Source organism: Osmia bicornis, chromosome 16 (genome assembly GCF_907164935.1).
Source record: "Osmia bicornis bicornis chromosome 16, iOsmBic2.1, whole genome shotgun sequence".
Classification (NCBI taxonomy): domain Eukaryota; kingdom Metazoa; phylum Arthropoda; class Insecta; order Hymenoptera; family Megachilidae; genus Osmia; species Osmia bicornis.
In genome coordinates, this window is record NC_060231.1 from 6,427,024 (window position 1) to 6,448,673 (window position 21,650).

Below are 21,650 nucleotides of genomic sequence, written 5' to 3' on the forward strand. Positions count from 1 at the left end.
GCCAATTAGACGGTCAAACGGAATAAATTCAGACCGCGGAGCAAGGGAGCAGCACGTAACGAATCGTCGTAACCTATTAACTTGTAAATTGCTTCCGACTGTTCTGCCCGAGAGGTACGCAATCCTGGTCGCGCATAAATTCGCGAAATAAATCGCCGAGCGGACAAAACGAAGCCCGGGGATAACTTATCGGCCGGCGTTGACTCGGCTGACGATCTCTCGGGGAAATAAATACGTTTTAGATTAGAGAGAAATTTGACAAAGCTTGTCCTTAAAAATTGCGAATGAACAGAGGTGTTCTATTCAAGGAACCAAGGCGAAGAGTTCCTGAAATCGACGGAGAAACGTATAAAAAGCTGAGATTGAGATACTCTATGGAGTTAGAGTCGAACAGCAGGAGAGACAAGGTAGCGAGAGTATCTCGGCGTGGACAGCGACGTATTCAAAGTGTGAACGGATGCAAATCCCGTCTCTCATGAGCGGAATTTTCAAGGAAGCTGAAAGATGGATGGAGCACGCCGCCGGCACCGGACAATACGACGACATTTGCATCTGGTACATAATTCAGTCGCCGTTTCTGCCCCCGACCACGACTGCGTGTGCTGCTCATAAACCACCGTGGCCGATCTCACGAAATCCAGAAGAGCCTCCTTCTTTCTTTCCTCTTAACCGTCTAGAATTTCAGAATTTTCTAATCTTTCTAGGACCTTCGAAGGTTCGCCACTTTGGAAGCGTAGTTTTAATTAAACGAGGAAAGTTATCTCCTGGCTCGACGAAAGGGTTCGAGGAAACGAATTCGAGGGCAACGACACCCAGCTGGGACGCGTCTCGCGGATCATACGCAGACACAATGCTGCTGAGATATTTATCTGAGATCCCCGACACCTCGCGCGCATTGTACTCGCGAAGGTAAACGACATTTTCTTAATCGAACGCGAGCGCGACCTCTCTCGACTCGTCTAGGACGACGTTCTTTCAATTATTTCTAACGCATCAACCGAGAGAATAAGATTTTCCAAAGGGATTTCGCGAAGGGGCGAATTCGAAATTCCTCGAAGGGATTAACGGGGTCCTGGTGGCTGGCGCTTCTGTTGCCACTGGAATGTCCAGGAAAGGCCGCAGGACCGTAACTCGACGATCGTTGCACGGGTTGGCATGGCGTGGCATGGCGTGGCGCGCGATAACCATCGCCAGGACGAGAAAAGAAAAGGGAGAGCGTGTAGGACAGCCGTTAACGAGCGATTCCACGCAGAAGGTTAACCTCCTCCTCCCTCTTTCACCCTCTCTCTCCTCGAGCCGACGTCCTCGAGGATTCCCGTCAGATTCAACGAGCGAATCCTCGAGGTTCGTGAGTCGAAGGAACTGCACCGGGGTCAGCGTACAACGCCGATAATTATTTACAGTTCTGTCCTCGGCTGCAACGAAATCGTGAATTTTACTGCGCGAAGTATCGTGGAATTACACAAGAACCCAGAGCGAAGGGAAAAAAAAGAAGCACCAAAAACTTGCCAGCTGTTCCAGCCTATCTCCGCGTCGAATCAAAGATGGCGACGGTCGGTCGAGCGTCGACGGGGAACGGGGAGGGAAGGAGGGTTTCAACCCTTGCTATCTGCCCCATCAGGGCTTTCGAGCACGTTAGACACTGTACCCGTTCATAATAACGCTCGGCTGGAATTTCCGTGGAAGAGACACGTCGGCACAATGCGTTTTCACGTGGCTCGATATGTGCCACGACTTTATTATGCCCGGGGAGGGGTTAGGTAGAGACACTGGAGGGGGGGCAGAGTGCACATACCTGGTGGTGGTGGTGCCCTTTGTTTCGCAGATCGTATCGTCGGCCCTCTTTCTCTCCTTTCGTCACATCTGTGACCGGATTCGCTCCCATGCCCGTAAAAATACGACATATTGTGCGAAAAGAAAAAAAAAGCATATGCCCCCATCGCGCTCCTCCTATTCCCGGGGCCCACCGTCGGGCATCGCGCTAAAGGGGGTCCGCAACTGGTTCTTGCCTCGGACTTTTTTACCGACCGATTCGGATCCAACCCCTCTCGTCATTAATTTACGTACACCACGGCGAGGAAGCCTTTCCCCCTTGTGACGAAGTTTCGACGGCAGGGTAATCGATTATTCATGACGGTCAATCGCATAATCGAGGACAAAGTTTCGTCAAACTGGCCGGCAAAAGGTGGTCGCGTGGTAGGAAGAGAAAGGTGTAGTAGCCCCGGGAGAAGGGAGCAAGGAAATTACACCGTGGTCGAAATGTGACACACGTGCGAACGATAAGAGAACCGCCTACCGGGTTAAACCGATACATATTTTATTGGAGGCATCGCGTGAACCGATCCGCGCGAGTACGTTGTCACGAGTGAATGATAGGTGGGCGGGACGACTCATCGCGCTGTCATAATATTTGACCGGCTTTCGGCCGCCTCGACGAAATCGTTCGCCCCCTTCGTTTTTCGGGGAAAAGTTTCACGCTCCTTTCGACGATTTCACGTGAATCACTCTTCTCCACGAAGGATTGAAAAAAACTGGACGGTTAATGAAACTCAAGGCGCGTGAGCAGGGTAATTAGAAGAAACGACGAGATGGCGGGTAGAAAAAGGCTGAATCCATCAGCTTTGCTCTATCGCGCACGGGAGAAAGTGCACGAGAGGGATAGTGAAACGTCAACGACGTGTGAGCGGAGCTATGCGCTTTTGCATCCTAGGAATGTAACTGAAATATTTGCTACAATAGTGATTTCACGGCGCCGCTGCGCTAATCGCCTCATCTAACTTTCCCCTTAAATAAACAACCTTGCATACTATTATCCCGGTGGAACGAAGCGTTTTAACGCGAGATATCTCAAAGAAACTCTCCATAGGGCGCGTCATTGGACCGGTCGACGACGTAGTACTAGCGAGAAAGTAGACGCAGATGTCGCGAGTGTCCCTCTTGCGGCGATTACACGAAACATCAACGTAATTTCTCAGCGAAGGGGAATAAAGAAAGACGAAGCTGATATCGAGTTTCGTGCCGTTATATCGGACCAAACTATTCCGTCTGCGTAGGTGCCAGTCTGCTCGACGAAAATAGATCGAATTCACACGAACTGTACGAGCCGATCGCACGAAAGCCCGTTACCCTTCGCCATATCGATCCGCCTCCTCCTCCTGCCCTCTAATCCCGATTCGATACCGAATTTCCATTTCTAACGCGTTCGAATAATTCGTCGAGACACCTGTGCCAGCGTTAAATCGAAACCTGATCAGGACTTTCCTATCGTTTCTACAGTAGTTACCCACGAAATCGTACCGAGTGTCCCTAGGATCAGAGGGAAGAGCCTGACCGGTAGTATTAATAGTACAGGAAATTAACTTGGCCTTGTTTTATCTTGCATTCTGATGACTGCATCTGCGTATCGCGAGAAACACATAACTCCGTTGTTCCGTGCGCGCGTATTAATTAAGTATGTGCCGCTCGGTGTGCGCGAAGGAAACGATCAAGGACACGGTTTCACGGAGTCAGCCAGGTGCACCGAGCGTATTCTGCGAATCATCGCTGCCCGTTCGCTGGAGGAACACGAACGGTCGGGTGGCAGTTTGCGAAACCCGCCACCCTTACCTTCCCTTCGGGAAGAATTACGCTTCGAGGGTTAAAAAGTGCCGGATAAAGGAGTGGAGAAATTGAAAACCAGTTTCGAGAGAAGCTCCGAGGCATCTCGTCCTTTCGATCCTTCTCGTAAACCGAATAATAATCATCAGCGGGAAGAAAAAAAAGAAAGGTGATTACCAGCTTAGGTACTTACCAGGCGTCGTTTCGGCTTGATGAGCGGTCGATTCTGGCCGTTCATCTTGTAGTAGAGGCCGCAAGCGTTGCAGAGGTAGTGCCCTGTGCCGTCCCGTCTCCAAAGGGGCGTCGATGTCGCGCCGCAGTTCACGCACTCGCGACCCTCTGCACAACGATTACTCGTTAACAACAATTTCAACAAAATATTCTAAAATAAAGCTACGTTCACCGGATGCGATCGATGAAACGGTAGGATACCCAAAGAAATTTATCATTCGTTTTGAAAATCGTTTCAAGGATGCACCTTGGGTGAAAAAGCAACTAAACGTTCCTCCCTCGACATTTTTAAGGCCCGAAGGTAAAATTGACGATGAAAAGCGTCGAGAGAGCAACGTATAAAATGATAATACACCAAGATCACAAAGTTAGGTGATGGAAGTCGCATGCAATTGGCAGACATACCATATCAAGCGATTACCAGAGCAAAAGCAGAGTCTCTTTAGGACCGTGGATCGAACACGATCGTCCGATAGCGGCTTGTTAATAGCTAGGACAACGTTTCTCAGTGAATCGGAAGGGGAAGGAGTAAGAGAGACCTGGTTCGGTTAGTCTAACCCCGACCAAACAGCACTGGGAAGCTGGAGGAACGTCCGAGTGATCGAAATTCTCAAACTTCCTCCATTGTTTCTGAATTTTAATTTTATATTTTCCATTTTATCGGGGAAGTTTGATAATTGTTCGAGGATTCGTAAGAGGGGAGGAGGAGAGGAAGAATAATCGTACTCTCTCGAAATCGTCCTTCGAGCTGCATCCTCCTCGAGATTTGACCGATCGTTGGCCGAACTGCAAAAGAACCCCATGTAAACTGCTCCGACAGACATTTCGCATTCGATTTCACGATATTCCGTCTTTCGGGCGCGACCGACGTGGCCGAAACTTGTTCGCGATTGCAAATAAACGATACACCTGACGATTCCTAACGAGGTTCCTTCTATCTCTCTCGTCGAGATATTTGATATTTCGTTGCTGTTTGGAAAAATCACTGGTGGCTACGCTGGTTGAGATAAATAATAAGAAAAAAAAGGAACGCACGCGAGGCGAAATTTCGATGGAAACCGGCGAGAGAAGCAGACCGCCTCGTGCCACTTTTGCCGTAAACGGATGAATTATGATCCAGGACGAGGAAACCGGCGTTCCGTCACGACTTTGGCCCGGCCACTCTTGTTTCTCCGTTCATTCTGATTCCGAGCGATCGTTCCGCGAGAAGAATCGCCGAAAAATTTCAATAAAAGCCCCTTCTTTTCACGTCAAGGCTACCCGACGGCTGTGAGTCTTAAATGGCGCACGGAGAAACTAGCGCGAAAGGCGATTCGTTCGAATTAAACAGCGGTATTAATTAGCAGGTTAATAAATTTCCAAATTTCTGTACTTTTACTTCGTCGAAACTGTGTCTGGTATTCGCGGAAAAACAGGGGGGGGGGGGCAACCTTAAAGAGGTCGCCGCGCGTCCACGGATTCGTCTGGCTTCACCGAGTGGCCGAGTGTGTCGTAAGTCGATTTAATTAGCGGACTTCCACGCCGCAAAGTCGGGCCATTGTTCCCGGAATTAGGATTTTTACCACGCCGTCCTCGACGCCGACCGGCTATTATTACCGCAATCAACGTATCCGGCATTTTTCAACCGTTCCATTCCCATTCCCCTCTACCCAATCCCTATTTCCATCTCCCATCGATCCCTAGCACGTCCGATGTTTCTTTTTTTTCCAAGCGTTTCCACCAGTGATTTGAAACAAACCTTCGTTTTTTTTTATATTCGCTTTCCACGCTTTGATCGCCACGCTGAATCGTTCGAAACTTTCACCGAACGAGCAATTTTATCGTTTAATTAGCGGCAGTCAAAGGTGCGGTAGATTCGATTGAAAAACAGACGAAACGTTGCTCCGCAGACTCTTATCGAGAGGGAGATTTGCTGTGACAAAACGAAAAAACGGCAGCATGTAGCCACACCACATCGAGGAACAAAAATAGGTACGTGTGTGCTATTTCGCGCTCTCGCGTGTGTACTAGGAGTTCGCGGGTACCCGAAGATTCGAGTCGGGAATTTTTGTTCTAGTATAAGTAGGACTTCGAAAATTTATTCGGGTTCCCGAGATTTCCACTCCCGAACCTACGGGTACCCGAATAAATTTACGTGCTGGACGAAGACTTAGGAAGTACTTTCAAAGTCTCATCTCGACTCGACCCGAGACTCGGGTACCCGCGTACCCCTATTATGTACGTGTTTTACACCTGGTGTATTTATAAAAATATATAGTGTGCGGGACCGGTCGCCTGAAACAAAACCCATCTTCTCCGTCGCTTCTGAAAGATGCGAGAATCCTACGATCTCATAACCGCCTGATTTTCTCTCTTTTTGATTCTAATTAAAGTGTTATTTACGGGAGGATTCATCGCCGATAAGATTCTCGCACGTTCAGAGCGATCGAAGAGATTCGTCGGGTTTCATCTCAGGTATCTCGTGCTTCGCGTCAACGTTCATCGAAAAACAAAAATCAATCAGGTGTGGTGCTGTTCACTCTCGACGTTCTCGCGGGGTGCCACTCAAAAAACACATCAGTGAGGCAAAAATACAAAAAACACACGGTCGGTGTGTCTCCCTCTCGTCGCAACACTTATCGAGAAACAAAAACAATTGTACGTGGTTTTCGTTTTCATCAACGAACTGTTAAGCGAAAGACGACCGCCACCAAAAGCTCGTCAGGGGTAAAATGAACGAAACAAAACGAGAAACACGACTCGAGACTTCATTTATAACAAGAAAATCGTGTTCTTTAGAATCTCTCGATGCTTCGTGAATTTGAAAGAAAATTCAGGGAGCATCGATTGATTCCCAGAAATAAATCTCGAGTCGATATAAACGGAAATGAAAGAACCAAATGGAAGCAAACAGAGGATACTAAAACTAAAAGCGAGTACACCTGGTGTACACCAGAAACCATAGAAAACCAAAGAAACCCAAAGCATAAACCAATAAAACGTGCAATCGTTCCGGAGGCTGTCTGATCATTTTACTGCAAACATATTACTCTAATACTTATCGTATTGCACGCTAAGATGGTTGAAAACCGGAAGCGACTGCACAGAAACGAAGCCCTGCCTCGACCCTCCCGCCATGACACGAGGGGAGGCGTCAAGGCAAGGTGTTCCCAAAACCAAAGTTCCCCGAATGCATAACGAAAGAAACCCGGGAAAACGAAAGAAAGATAAAGAATAAAGAAAAAAGAAAAAATAAAAAGGGAGGAGGTTGGTAGGCGTGCCGCTTACCGGCGGACGTCCTCGACTTGTTCCTCGGCTTTTGCTGCTGCTGCTGCTGCGCGGACGGCGAACTCGGCGTGTTGCCGTGCGTGTGACCGACCAACAACTTCGAGTCGACGTTTACGCCGGCCACGCCGGTCGCGTTGCCGGCCCCGGCGGCGGCGTGGTGGCCGAATATACCGGAAACCGCGGTCCCGTTGTGCGGATTGTGGGACGCGGACGAAGAAGACGACGAGGAGGCGCCGTGAAGATGGTGATGGTGATGGTGGTGGGTGGTACTAGGATACTGCAGGTGCTGGTACATGTTATACGCGCTGGTTGCCGGGTCGTACTGGGATCCGGAGGTGGCATGGTGGGTGTTGGAGGCAGCTGCGGCCGCGGCCGCGGCGGCGGCGGCAGCGGCGGCGGCAGCCGCGTAACTCTCCCTGCAGGAGGGCGAGCTCGCGCCACCGCCACCACCGCCACCGCCCGCCACATTGTTTCCCTGATACGCAGCCTCTTGTTGCTGCTGCTGTTGCTGCTGCTGTTGTTGTTGTTGCTGCTGCTGCTGCTGCTGTTGCTGTTGTTGCTGCTGTTGTTGCTGTTGCGCGGCGCTAGCCTGTTGGCTGCCGGACACGTTGCCCGACTGGTTATTACCTTCGCGTTGCTTCACCTGGCCGGTGCCCCCGGCGCCGCCGTTCGTCCCGTTCCCACCGTTCCCGCCGTTCGTCGTCCCGTTGTGCTGCTGGTGCGGCGGCGACGGTGCTCCGTGGTGGTGGTGTCCCAGCATCACGCTTGGCTTCACGTCGCACGAGCTCGCGCCCGAACCGCCTAGAGCGTCCTGATGGTGCATGAAAGCGCCCATGACCGCCGCGTGGGCCACCGCCGCTTGGTACTCGCTGCTTGCCCCACCTCCGCCCAGACCGGACAGAGGGTTGCTACCGTTGTTGTTGTTATTGTTCGCACTGCTGCTGTTGTTGTTGTTCGTGCTGGAGGTTGTGCTGGCGGTGATGCTGTCGGGGGTGGCGTCCTTCGGAGGTGTCGGTGGAAAGGAGAACAAATGGTGGCCCGCTCCAGCACCGCCGTGACTCGACAGGCTTCCACTGGTCGGCGGTAAAGAGCCTAACGGACTCTGCGGTTTGTCGTCGTTCACCGTGCCACCGGTCGAGCCTGTGCTCGTAGGGAATCCCCAGGGTGTTTTCGACGTGTCCGCCCCGCTGCCCGACAGCCACGGGTGCAGCACCGAGCTGTGAAAGTGCGGCCGACAGACCTGACTTACCGGCCCACTCGTCACACCGCTGCTCGACATCCTTGCTGGAAGAACGGACAGAAAATCGAACACCATTAGACGATTCTTACTCGCTTGCACGTTTCAGCCTCTCGATCCTATTACCGATTCGAGCCAGCATCCCCCCACTGTGAAAGGCGATCGAACAGGCTACGTAATGCCAGTTCCGGACGAACATGGACAGCGCAAGATCTCTCGTAACAACGATCGTTCACCCGTTAAAAGGAAGAACGAACTTGATTCGAGCGCGTGCACGGAATATGACGGGGTTTTACCGAGATCCTAGCGACACCTAATCGCGAGAGACGTCTTAATTACCGACGGGCGCTGTTATTGCTTCCCGATCGAATTCACTTATAGGCTACGATCGATTCGACTGATGTCCAATCACGGGAGGGAAGACTGGGGAAAAATTGCAGGGGTGAAGTTCGAAACGCGAGGAGCGTCGGGACGCGCGTGCAAGTTTGCCTACGACGGCGAAGTTGGACGAGGCACGCGATCGATATATCGAATAGTTCTTGCTCCGCCACCTCGGCATACGCTGATAAGGAGAGAATGTTTTGCCAAATTCCACCTCTGTTGAATTACGAGCATTAATTTCCAGGACCGTAAACGTACCGCCTTCTACTTTTCATTTCTAAGTGTATGCAAGTTTCTGATACGATTCGAATTTCTAAAACCCTGTCGGAAGCAACCTGCGTCCATTCACCACGAGTGCAACTGAATTTCTTTTTTAAGGATAATTATAACAGGGGTCGTGTCGTCGGGGTTGACGCGATTGCACCAGCGAGGCTGCAGAAAGCTCTTCTAAATTTAGGAGCGCGAAACGTAATATCATGGGACGAGCAGCTGCAGCCTCGCGCAATTAATCGAATGCGCCGATGACCCGGCTGTAATTGGATCTAGTGCATTACACCGATGCGACGCGGCAACGGAAAGTAAACAGGCGCCGAGCGAGATCTACGAACTCCACCACCCTCGATAGCCGTCCAATTTGCGAAATTTACGTCTTCATCAGGAAAGTTTGAATTTCTTTTTGATACTAACTAAAAGAGCTGGAGGATGTTGAAGTAAGAAACGAGGAGAAGAGGCCGTTCGCACTCCGTATGCCGCAAAAAACTTCCATGCTAAAGGATATTTATCATCCTGTTGCCTTCTGTTTCCGTTCCTCTCGGACCCTTGACTTTAAGAACTTTTTTATCCGTCGCCTCGTTTTCTTTTTTACCTTCTTCCTCTACTCTAACGCATCGTTATCTCGACGATTTTAGCCATGGCCGACGGCGCGCGCGACCGAATCAATATGGCGATCGATCGTCAGCTGATTTAGGACCTCCACCTCGCTAATTCGTTACGTTATTATAAATTTTTGGTGCGTCTGTTCGAAAGGGCAATGTGATTTTTCAATTTTCTACGTCTGAGAGATTGTATTCTTGTATCTAGATTCCTTTTACGATCGAAAATGTTCAGGTCCATTAGTTATCGGTCGAATATCAGAATGGCTAAAACATCATTCTTAACGTTACTGTGGTTTGACATTCCGAAACATTAGTTGAGAAAATTGACAGTCGAGAGGGCGAATAATCGGCCAACTAGGTTCTATCGAAAACAATCAGGATACATAAATCGCCGGGCGTATGATCGCGGTCGTTCAACGCGGCGCGCGTGCCCTCGTAAATTTCGACGGGGAAGTTGGCAAACGACGCGACGCCGATGGAAAACGGAGAAAAAGCCAGGAGAACGAGGTCTCGTTAAGGCAGGAGGAGCTCCTTAGGCGTCGATTCCCAAGGTGCTCGTTTCGAAACAGGTCGCCTCTAATATGGCGCCGCTTTTCCAACGTTAGCTTTTTTACTTTTTCTTTCACCGTCGCGAACTTCCACCATTCCGATGCTAACGAATTTCTTCCCTAGCCCCTCTCGCTGCCGGCGTACGAAGGTTGGATTCTAGAAAGTGGATCGTTCTATAGCAGGACGCCGTAATAATCTTCCGAATCGTTTCGAACAAGTTGTCGCTGTAATTGAAAACAAAATTCACGCGCGTCCGACGATTCTCGTCCCGGGAAGAACCTGTTTCGACGAAACGAATTTTGCGATGTAAATCAAACTCGTTAATCGCTTACTCGATCGCGACGACTTCGGAACGAGACTTACGCCCACGCTCGCTGAAAATATTACTTCGGACAAGCTGGTGCTACGACATTCCAGCTGTTAACATGATAATCGACCGGGAATATCGAGATCTTGATACCAGACACGAGGGAAAATCTATTCGCTCGTACCACGCGAAAACTGACCTTGAAATTTATCACGCAAGAAAATTACGTAAAATCTTATAATTGCCTCGTTCGATCAAAAGAGTCGCGCTGTCGAGAATAGGGAAGAAGAGTCCCTCATTCATCGTCCGAAATTTTATCTCGCGGTCGAATTAATTCGCGAGTGAATGGAAAGTCGCGCGACACGTGTGGTGGCCAGCGTGGTATCTCCGTTTGGTCAGCATTCGACATCAAAGCGGCCACTCCAAATAATTAGCAGCGTGCCCCGAGCGTCGCCGACTCTGCGACGCTTTTGTGCGAGGCGTCGCGTCGCCCAGCGATTCAAAGGCTCGAAAGGATTCAAAGCGACGGCCAGCTTTCAAAGGACGAGCCATTCGAAACGGGCAGGGAATAAAAAGCGAGAAGCCCTGAAAAACGTCGGGATTCTAATTTCTTCCTAATGTTAATTTTCTATTTAAATTACACTCGGACAATCGTTGATTTTTAAACCGATTCTCGCTAGTTGAAGTCATTTTTAATGCGTCAGACAGTGATCCAGCGATCTTGGAAGATGAAAACTAGCATTACATTTCTTTATATCATGAAAATACATAAACAAACGGCTGAGTCACGAGACCGTCTAGCCAGAGTATGCAGCAAAGTGATAATGTAACTAATAAGTGTCCTTATACGAGGATAATCGTTACCGGTCGCCTGTCTGAACCGAGGCGACGGTATAAATCGAGCTTAAACGCGGCCGTTTCATTCACGTCGAGCGAGCCTCGGAGAAAATCGCGTCGGGAAAGGAAATCGCGTGAATTATGCGCGAGTCGTTGGTATTCCGATGGAACGAGCGTGGCAGCAACGTTTCCAACCGCGTTTTCTAGAGCTGTACGCGTCTAATTATTCTCTCGTTACGTCGCCGGTTTCTTGAGTAAGTCATCGAGGAACAACCGATTCCAACAATTAACCCGAAGCGCGTGCAAAGCGGTCGGGTTTCGAAGTTCGTTGAACGCTACCGAACAACCGATCGACTCTCCTCTCATTAAACACGCGTTAACATTGAACACGGTTATTTTCTTAACGAACACTCGATGCCGCGGCACGTCGTAAATCGTCGAATTACGATGGAAAATAAAAGGCGAGGAGAAAGGGGATACCGAAAGTGTATCGAGCGGATCGAGGAGAATCGCGCGGCTCCGTAATCAAATTCACGACGCACACGAAATTCCAGAAGAAAATAACGTCTCATTTCGTCGACCGCCACTAGCTGCTTTCTGGTAATAACATGCAATTTCATCCCCCTTCTTGTACGCTCCACCGTGGTTTGCTGATTCCAATTTTTTTTTCTTGCCCCACGGCTGTCTTTAGCGGACGACGATTATTTACGAGAGCAAGGAAAAAGTGGACGTAAAAAACCCTCTGAATATCATTAATATTGTACCGACGCGACGGGATCTATTTGCGATCTGTCTGACTAGGTGTCTGCTTTTAATAAGGGAAGATTCGGGTACCCGAGCCTCCAGTCGGGTCGGGTGGAGTCGGGTAATTTTCGGGTGGAGTTGGATACTAGCCGGGTCGTATCGGGTACCCGAGTCTCGGGTCGGGTAATGACCGGGTACCCTAACAAATTTATAAACTGAACAAACTTCCGAATTTAAAAAAACATCCGATCCGAATTTTCGAGTAACCTAACGTCTCATTTACACCTACAGAGTAAACGGAGTCATATGTAAACTAGGTTTAATCACTCGATCGATCCGGTGGTATAAATTTAAGGCAAAGTGTCAGAGTGACTAATTACTGGATCTAAATCGTTCCTGCTAAGACAGCCGACGGAGTAGAAGAACGAAAAATGTCCATATCGCCGGTTGACCTTTCCGCGAAAAATCCGCGAGCGGAGGGCGGCTGCATCGTGACACCGGGAGGAAGCTACCGACTCGAAGCGACCGCGAGAATCGGAGTGGAGAGGAAGGGTATATATATATATGGAAAGGGCAGGGAAGGGCGAGGAGGGTAGGGGAGGCAACAACGAGGAGGAAGATTGATCGCGGTGAAGCAGCATCGCGAGTTGCATCTGCCGCGCGCGCGAGAGCCTCGCGGGGGGGGAGGGAGGGAAGACAGACGGACGGAGAGAAAGAGAGAGGGTGGGAAGATGAACGTACCGAGAAAGAGAGCGAGAGAGAGAGAGAGAGAAAGAGCCCTGGGGAGAGGCTCCGCCTTCGGTTGGCGTGTGCATTTGCGCAAGATGGCGGCGGTCGCGGGTTTTGCACGACCTATGCGCCGCGTTCGAGCGCCGGATCCTCTTCTTGGTCGCGTCGAGCTGCAAGCTGCTCGCGAGACACCGGTCCCGATGAGCGAGCGAGACGGACGCGGCGGGCTCGCAGGGGTTAAGCGTAGAGGGGGGTGAACTTGTCGGGGCGTGGAACGAGGAGAAGGGGTGCGTTCAACTCGATGCCCGTCGCGCGATCACTTATCGCCCGGGGCAATTTTTCAAAACACTGCTTTCGAATTTAGAAAGCGATAGCTGGTGATGGGAGAAAATGTTTCCTTCCTTTTATAGAGAATACAGAAGGGCTCTAATAGACGCTAGAAAGAAAATAGAAAGGGTGGAGAGGCGAGACGGAAAGAGAGGGTAACCTACAAAAGCAGCGCCTCCCGCGTGGCCTGCAATTACGTATGCACCTCTCTGAGAGCCCGTGGGCTTCGCGGTTGGCTGCGCTTCCTTCCTGTCTGCCGCAACCACTCTGTGTATTATGCATCCCGGGCCCCGCTCGCATCGCGTCCGCCCGTCTTGTTTATTTTTTCGCCTCGCTCTCGCCTACCGTCGCGCCACCCTGCTGGATGCCCCCGATCCGGGTCGCACTTTCGTCGATCGATCACACGCGGACAGAAACATCCTCCGTGAATCGTTTGTCCGACGAGTTTCCACGGGGCCAAGCTCCGCGACCTCTCTCTCCGTCGACCACCCTTTCCTATCCTTCTAACCTTTTGTCTCCTAGCTATCCGATTTTCGAGCGTCTTTTTATCGAACACCGACCGGCCGACGCTTCCGTCCCGACGCGAAAAGTAAGCCGCGTTCTCACAGACCGTCGAGGGAATTCCTGAGGACCGGCGGATGTCAGAAGGTCAAACACCGTGGTGAGGCACGAAATAAAGAAAGAGGAAGAGGAGAAGTCGTAAAGAAGTCGCCCCGGGATCGCGGGGCGAGTCGAGCGACAGATAGAGATTTGATTGCGATTAGGGCGCTGCTTTTTTTAGCGCAGCACGAGTTAACAGAGGGCCGAGTATGATCCATGCACGTCGGCGAGAATCAGGGATATCGCGTTCCAAGCTTCGCTCAAGATCCGACCGGCTGTATCGAGTTTCCTGCCTGCTCGGTGCACACTTTTTGGCCCCTTTCCCTCTTGAATCCGGCCCTTTATTCTTATTCCCTCTCACTCTGCTGCCCTCCGATTCTACCTCGGGCCCTCCGATGCTTTTTCATGCTTGGCCAGCGACGGAGAACCGAGAACTATCGGCATTACCTAGACCGTGTACGCGCTATCGCTTTTTCTGCCTCCTCGGTCCCTTCTTTTTCTCCTCCGCGTTAACCGATGGCAACGATCGCGTTAACGAGTACGGGTACACCTTTGACCGGGTACCGATCGAAGGCGCTAATTTTCGTCGAACCACGGAATCCTTCGACGAGCGAAGACTTTCGCGAAATTTCCGGGAATTTTTTTTAGCGCCCCGAACAGCACGACGGCGACGTAATTAAACAGCACCGCGGTAATTAACAAGCTGAACCGAGATACCATTAGCCGACCGTTGAACCGAGTCACGAGAGACACGTGAAAAAAGGAAAACCGAGGCGCGGGTAGTTATCGTGACCGTTCCCGGCTCTTTTTATAAAACATAGGGTGAGAGTCGTCGAGGGCAGTAACCCCCTAGATTAATTCCTAAATTAATAAACTATTTTCGGAAAATCGTGAAAGTCTACTTTTCCACCGATTTCTCCGCAGCCTTAAACCATCTATCGTATTCTCTTATCTTCGTAGATTAGATAACGCGTTCATGAAAATGAAGATACCATTCGTCCGCGTTATGTCCGCACGAATGTACTTATGTAAGAGACGAAAGGGTTAACGCGACTGGTTTCGAACCCCCAGGTTCGAGGGGGTGTACGAAAGAAAATTAGAAAATGGTCGCAACTTACTGTGAGCGTAGTGCGCTGCGGCGGCGGCGGGGTGATGAGCCGTGGGTCCAGCGTGGGGGTAGTAACCCCTGTAATCGGTCGGGTTGCCGACGACTCCGGCCACTCCGGCGCCCCCGGAGGGTGGTTCCAGCGTGGACCTAGGCGGCTCGTACCACCTGGCCGCGCTAGACTCGCTGCTCATGTCCATATTGAGAATCGTCCTCTCGCGAGCTCCTTCGGAGCAGAGGAGCCCTCTGCTCTGCCGGCAGGTGCACCAGGAGTTTCCCGGACCGGTAAACTAGCGTACAGGAAAGTCAGGGACACTGGGACGGGGAGCGGAAAGGGGATTAGGAACGATGCCAGATACGCTTCTTCTGCGGAAGCGTGGTCCTCCTGAGAACGCTCGGGGGAATCATAGGTAAATCCTATCGCTGCGTGGATCACGAAGAAGATCTTACTCCTGGCCCGACTTCTGGAACGAGAAAAAACAGACGCTCGTTAGGTATTAGCTCGGAAAGGTACCTCGATGTTTTTCAAACTATAGCACTTGACGTTCTGTTACGTAACCGCCTGGAGCCAGGTGAGAAGTAAGCGAACACCGACGGAAAGGCGAGACGATTCCAACGAAAACCGCGGAATCCGGTTGCAAACGGTCAGTTTATCTCGTTACACGATTGCAAACGGATACGGAGGTATTTTTCTCTAGAGCCCAACGACGGGCTGACTTGAGAGTCGGTTGAACGAGGTACAGCGAGGATAACGAGACATCGTTGCCCAGGGATTTAAGAACAGGTGGGCAGGGCAAACGCGGTCTCGGAACGATTATAATCGATCGCACGACGGTTTACGAATCTCCTGGATCGACGATAAACGCGCGAACAAACGAAGAAAGTCGCGCGGATCACTGGCCAAGACTCACCCCGTTCCTGCGATCACGATAACCGATCAGCCCGAGAGATCTCGGTTAATTAGCTCCCGATCTGCGCTATACGCCGACGACACTGATGCTCGGCCACTCGACGATCGAGTGCCTCCAAATGATTTATCAATCGGCCGCCGGACATCGTCGATGATCAAGGTCATCGATGACGTAACCACCGGGACAGGAACCACCGTCGATCGGCCAATCGATGGACAGAAATCTGACGGAGTAGGGAAAAGGGAAACGAACCTCGATTTTTCCGACTGGAAAATTTTTCCTTTCAATCGATGCTAATTTCATTGAAATTTGTTGAGGAAGGTCCTCACAATGAGCCGCCTCTACCGATTTAACAGCATATTTATTTTTCGAGAAAAATAGATTTTCCTGGACTCAATGGACACGAATCTTCCAAAATTCCGCGGCAAATAAAATACTCGAGAACAAGATCCGCGATAAGATATACACAAACAGGCTGGTGATAAGATTACGTTCCGAAATTGGCTACAAATGTTCGATTAATTTTTTCCATGTCCACGTGAAAATTTCCATGTCCAACCGTGAATAATCAACCCTTTCGATCTGTTACAATTTCGAGCTGCACGGAGTAATCGTGATAGCGATCCATAGAAAATTCGATGATTATTGGGAGAAAGGAATGGAATAACGTGGTTTAGATTTGTTTAAAGTTCGGAAAGTGTTACCTGGATCGACGGCCGATCACTCTTCGAAATCGTGAGGTGGGCCTGGACGAGATAAGAGGACTGATAAGTGGAAACCACCGACTGTTTTTAAAGGTTCGAGGAAAATTTGCGTCAAATCACATTCGAAATAGAGTCTAAGATTCACCCTAGATGGAGAGAGCCCCGATTTTAATTCAATTTTATATTTTCTTTTGTTTAAAAATTATACGCGGTAACTGTGTTTTCAATTCTCTGACGGCGGACTATAGAGAGAGCAATTTTGTATTTTCTTTTGTTTAAAAATTATACATTTAATTTTCCTCAATTTTCGGACGGCGGACCATGGAGAGAGCCCCAATAATAATTCACACTATTCTTTTAAATTTGGGTCACGATTGACCCAGGGTTGAAAAGCTCGAATTAGGAGATTTTAGAGAAGAAAGCAAAGTTGATCCAAGGTTCGTTATCTATCGATTTCGAGCAGAAGAATATTTCAATAAATCGTTAGAGGATGCAAAGTAACGATAGGCTTATCGCAACTTATCGGATCAGTTGAGATAAGATTCGGAATTTCGGCAGAAAGCCCTAGACGTTTTCCTGTCTCCAGCCAATTTTCCATACTCGTTTCTCGACAATCTGTCCGCGAATTAATCGGGAACCGATCGAATTACGTCACCTGGTCCGAGGATCAAAAAAACACATACACCTCCATCGACGAACGGCGATTGATCACGTATCGCGAACTGTAATCTTATCGAGGCCAGTTAATCTTCGTTCCCGTGTCCGAAAACGGCGTCGCGGCGCACGTGCGAACAAAATCAGCGTCGCGATACTCCGTTCCGTTTAGAAAATAAAAAATCATCACGCCAACGAGCTGGAGCAAAGTCCAGGGTGGAGGATTCCTCGACGTAGAAAGGTTTGATTAGGCGACCCGCGTGGAGGGGGTAGGAAAATTTGGACGAGAAAGTTAATTATGAGAAAGTTTGAGATACAAGGTGTACCAACCCTCTATACGCCATGTTTTCACTCCTTTTTCACTCGACTCTATTCTAGCCTCGTATGCGTTGCTACAAGTTCGTCGTTGAATGGTAATGCAGCAACATTGTTCGAGAATTTTAACATAGGGATATGTCTTCTTCTATGGGAGCCTCGTTAATAATTTATTTGATACTTATTTGGCAGTTACTAGGAGAGATTTTTCTTTTTAAAGAAAAATGATGAAACCCTTGAACAGAGCCTGGGTCAATCGTGACCCAAAATTGCAAGATTATTAGCCTGAAGTTAAATGTATAATTTTTGGAAGAAAAGGTTTTTGAAGAAGTAGCGTGAAATATAGAAAATTGAATTAAAATTGGAGCTCTCTCCATGGTCCGTCGTCGGAAAATCAACTACCTAAGATAGAAAATTATTAATATTTGCTCGAATGGAGATCCATCTGATTTTTCGGGGTTTCATATGTGAAAAATATAATTTCTAAGAAAGCAGTATAAAATTTAAAACATAATAATAACATGAAATAAAAGATTGAATTAAAATTGGGTCTCTCTACACGGTCCGTCATCCGAAAATTAAGTCACTAACTGCCACAGTGAAAATATTATATTACTATTATAATACTAATTGTACTCTTCCTTTCCTAATAATTAACAGACCCCTTTGACAATCAATCCATTAACCCTTTAAGAAAAATTCGAAAGAAGTTCGCCTGTGCCATTAACCCAGATTATCCTCAGCAGCTTTAAACCCACTTATCAGATTCCTCAACTAATTATCCAGAGCATTAATCTATGTCCTTGAAAGTAAATAACAAAGAATTTGAGAAATTCACCGAACAAAACTGAGGAAAGCGTGTTTGAGACGCGGATGACTTGGAAGACATGGCCGTCGGATCGAGGAGGATCGAGGTACCATAGGTGAAACGCGATACCTGAGGACCTTCGGGATTCCGTGAAGGACGAAGGGACGTTGGCCGAGGCACGAAACCGGAAGCGACCAAGTGGAACCAAAGCAACCCCTACAATCTCGAATACGTAAAGTTATCGGGGATTTCAACGACTCGATCGACTGGATCTCGTCGGAATGAATAAGTAGCTCGACTATACGCGTTCCAATTATAGTTGTCTTCTATTTTAGTATTAAAGTATCATAAATAGCCGGGTAAAAAGTTGAGACGAGTGGCGTTAAGATAGAATACTATTAAGCGGTGATCATTGAAGCGGTCAATTAGAAAAATGAATAGAGTTAATACCCGAGCCGTAGCGGTCAACGTGTTAATGATGAATAAAAATTCATTAGACATGCAGTGCTATTAAAGGTATATCAAAGCGGTTTATTACGAGTCACTAAAGTGCTCGAAACCATTAGACTGGCAAAAATAGCTTCGTTGAAAGAGGATGTTAACGTCGATGTTTCTACAATAAGGATGATCTTATGGGATTACCAGATTCGATGATTTCCATTGAAAAAGTGTAACCGGGAATATTTTCTTATCAAATGCGGATCTAACCAATCGTTGATTCATTTCATGACAGAAACGTTGTCGGATAGAGGCAATTAACCTGTCGAACACGATTTTCTGTTTCCAATCAGGAATAAGGAAAAATCCATTCGGCAACCCTCTCGAAGAAAAAGCGGCAAGTTGTGTCTCCGTTCGATTTCAAACGCAACCCGGTGACAGTAGAATGGAAAGAAGAAAAAGCTGGACGGACGGTTGGCGAATGGAAGAAGGGGTTGTTCAACGCGAAGGAACGAGCGAGTCGCTGCTTTTGAATGCATCGTTGCGCTAATAAGCGGAGGCATTTCGCGGCTAATAAATGAAAACAGAAACCGGCGCGGCGGCCGTTTATTATACTTGCAAATTACCAATTATAGGCCACGCAAACTGCCAGCCGATATTCCCTCCCTTTCGCGGCTACCACCCCCTGCCATTTCCCTTCCGAAAACCTCCGAACGACCGCTCTACCGTGACATTTCGCGAACCGACTGCTTGTTTTCCGCTGTAAAACGCACCGTGGAATCCGTCTGCGCGTTTATTGTTAATCGACCATCTATTCCGCTAGACTCTCCTACGACGGAGCAATTACTGTTCTTTTCGACTTTCCTAAAGAAAAAGTCTAAGCTAAGATTCATCGGAACCGAGTTGAAAAGCACTTTTCCAGGAACAGGTTGCTATCGAAATATGCCTCGAAAAGAAAAAGAGGAAGTTGGAGTTGCGATGATTTGAAGAAAAGCCTCCACTTTGAGTTTTCATTTTCTCGGGCATTGATGATCATTTTTACGATTGGAAGAAGAAAAGAAAAGCCCTGACTGACGAAACGTTCTAAAATCCTTCCGGTGAATCGGCCGCTCTACCTGGTCCGTCGGAATCCGATCGACTCGACTCCGACTCTCCTCTTTCTCGCTTTCCGAGAAATCGACCCGTTACGCAATCGAGCGTAACGATTTATTATTCCTCGATCGGTTTCTAATTTCTCATGGAAATCGGTAACTCGAGCCGTCGGGGTCGGGAAAACTGGACTTTCTCGAGTTTCCCTAGGGACTGTCCGAAGCGCGCGCTCTACTCCGTTATAGCGTACGGACGTTTTAATTTCCCAGTGAAACCGACTATCGTCGGCGCCATCTTTTCTCAGCTAACGAATTCCTACGGCCTCTAAACAGGCTTCGAGTCAACGACCTTTCTCAACAAAAGAAAAACATTTCTTCGATTTCAGGGATTCTGGGAATTTTTCACGGAACGTCGGTTGTTGCCTGGAAGTCCGTCACTTTGAGAACGCGCACTCCATGAAAAGGGGAAGGAAAGATCGAGCCCCCCCCCGCCCCACTGAAACGATCCGAACGATCTCTTACCTGGTCTGTTATCAATCCTGGGTGGATCGCGCGATAAATCGTCGCGCGTCGTCTGATCGGTTCGTGGGCGTGTTTAATTATCGTGTTATCACTAAGTTAGCACCAACAAGACACTGCACTGTACACAAACACAGCACATCGTGGGGTTCCGAGGGTTGCTCTCGCGGCGAGGGCCGGCTCCTCAGTCCGGTGTCCGGTCCGTGCGTTGATAAAACAGTACGATCTCTCAAGCTGGTTTCGATTGATGAACAACACGCAAGCTGGTAGTCCCAGCGGAAAAAAAAAATAGCGTCCCGGAAAAACCGTACGCTACTCCGAAACTGTACTCGCGGTACTCGCGTCTGCGTTCCTCCCGCTTTCCTTCTTCTGCCTGTCTGCCCGTTTTTCTCTCGCTCGCCCGTTTCGAGGGAGGGGAGACAGAGAGGGAGAGAGAGGGTAGAAAGAGAGAGAGAAAGAGAGATTTTGGAAACACGCGCGCGCGCGCACGTCAACTCGAGTCGATGCGACTATCGTGGCACCCGGCGCGGAACTAAGGCGAACGAAAACACCGGCCTCGGCGTTCCCCTCGCGTTCACCGGCGTTCGTCACCGATCGTGCGCCGTCGGCTCGACTCGGCCCCGCTCGGACACGCCCACCGCCGCGGACCAGCCTACCAGCGGGCGTACACTCGGCTCGAACCCCCACCACGCGGCACTCGCAACTCGGAACAACCCAGCGGCGTTCGTGTTGTTTCTCCTGTCAACACGACCCTCTGCCTCCCTCCTTCTCCACCCGACACCGCGACCACGACCCGATTTTCTCCCCTCGACGCGTCTGTCTCTTTCTTTCTCTCGCACGCTTCTCGTCGTCTAGCGCGACGCGTGGACGCTTCCCGAGCGATTTTTTCGCCTGGAACAGGAACGCGCGGTTTCAACCCATCGCTCCGCGAATCAATTTTCTAGCTTCCTTCGATCGGGACTCGAGTAACAAACGATTATAGATCGTGTACACACGCGTGAAAGTTTCTATCTCGGAGATGATCTTTGCGCGAGGCACGCGCCGTGGCCTCCCGTTTTTCCTCGATCCGATCTAAATTTGGGTCGACCGATCGTGGATCGCATCTCTTTCGTTGCTCCTCGGCACACGAATGCGACGTACACCTGCCTACGCTGTGCACGACCACACACAGTCGTGAAGAGGGAGGGGAAACGATGAAATCAGCGCACCGATCCGACGGAATTATTCAACACCTCCCTAGCTAGCGGCTAAATCTAGATAATATTCGTCGGTTCGATAAGCTCGATTTCACCGAGGGACATCTTTCGAGGGTACAACAGTCTCGAAATCAACAGACGTTTATCTACACAGTGTACACCTAATTTTCTTCATCGATATCGGAAAATACCGAGATCTGTCCCTTGGCAAAGGAAATTGGACGATGCGTC

The 21,650-nt window shown here is 49.3% G+C and overlaps 1 protein-coding gene across 4 annotated transcripts in view; it reads right to left on the minus strand.

The window, feature by feature from the left end:
• LOC114879162 (GATA-binding factor C-like) overlaps nt 1–20,744 on the minus strand; it is a 47,274-nt gene extending 26,530 nt beyond the window's left edge. For 3 of the 4 annotated variants that reach the window (XM_029193803.2, XM_029193804.2, XM_029193802.2), the window contains exons 1-4: nt 20,227–20,744; nt 14,800–15,250; nt 7,723–8,379; nt 3,791–3,936 (exon numbers count right to left, since the gene is read on the minus strand). In XM_029193803.2, the coding sequence (XP_029049636.1) occupies nt 3,791–3,936; nt 7,723–8,379; nt 14,800–14,986 (990 nt within the window). In that variant the 5' untranslated portion in view covers nt 14,987–15,250; nt 20,227–20,744. Of the gene's footprint in view, nt 1–3,790; nt 3,937–7,722; nt 8,380–14,799; nt 15,251–20,226 lie in introns of those variants that run through there. The other variant, XM_029193805.2, reaches the window with a different exon arrangement.
• Between the last annotated feature and the right edge of the window lie 906 nt (nt 20,745–21,650).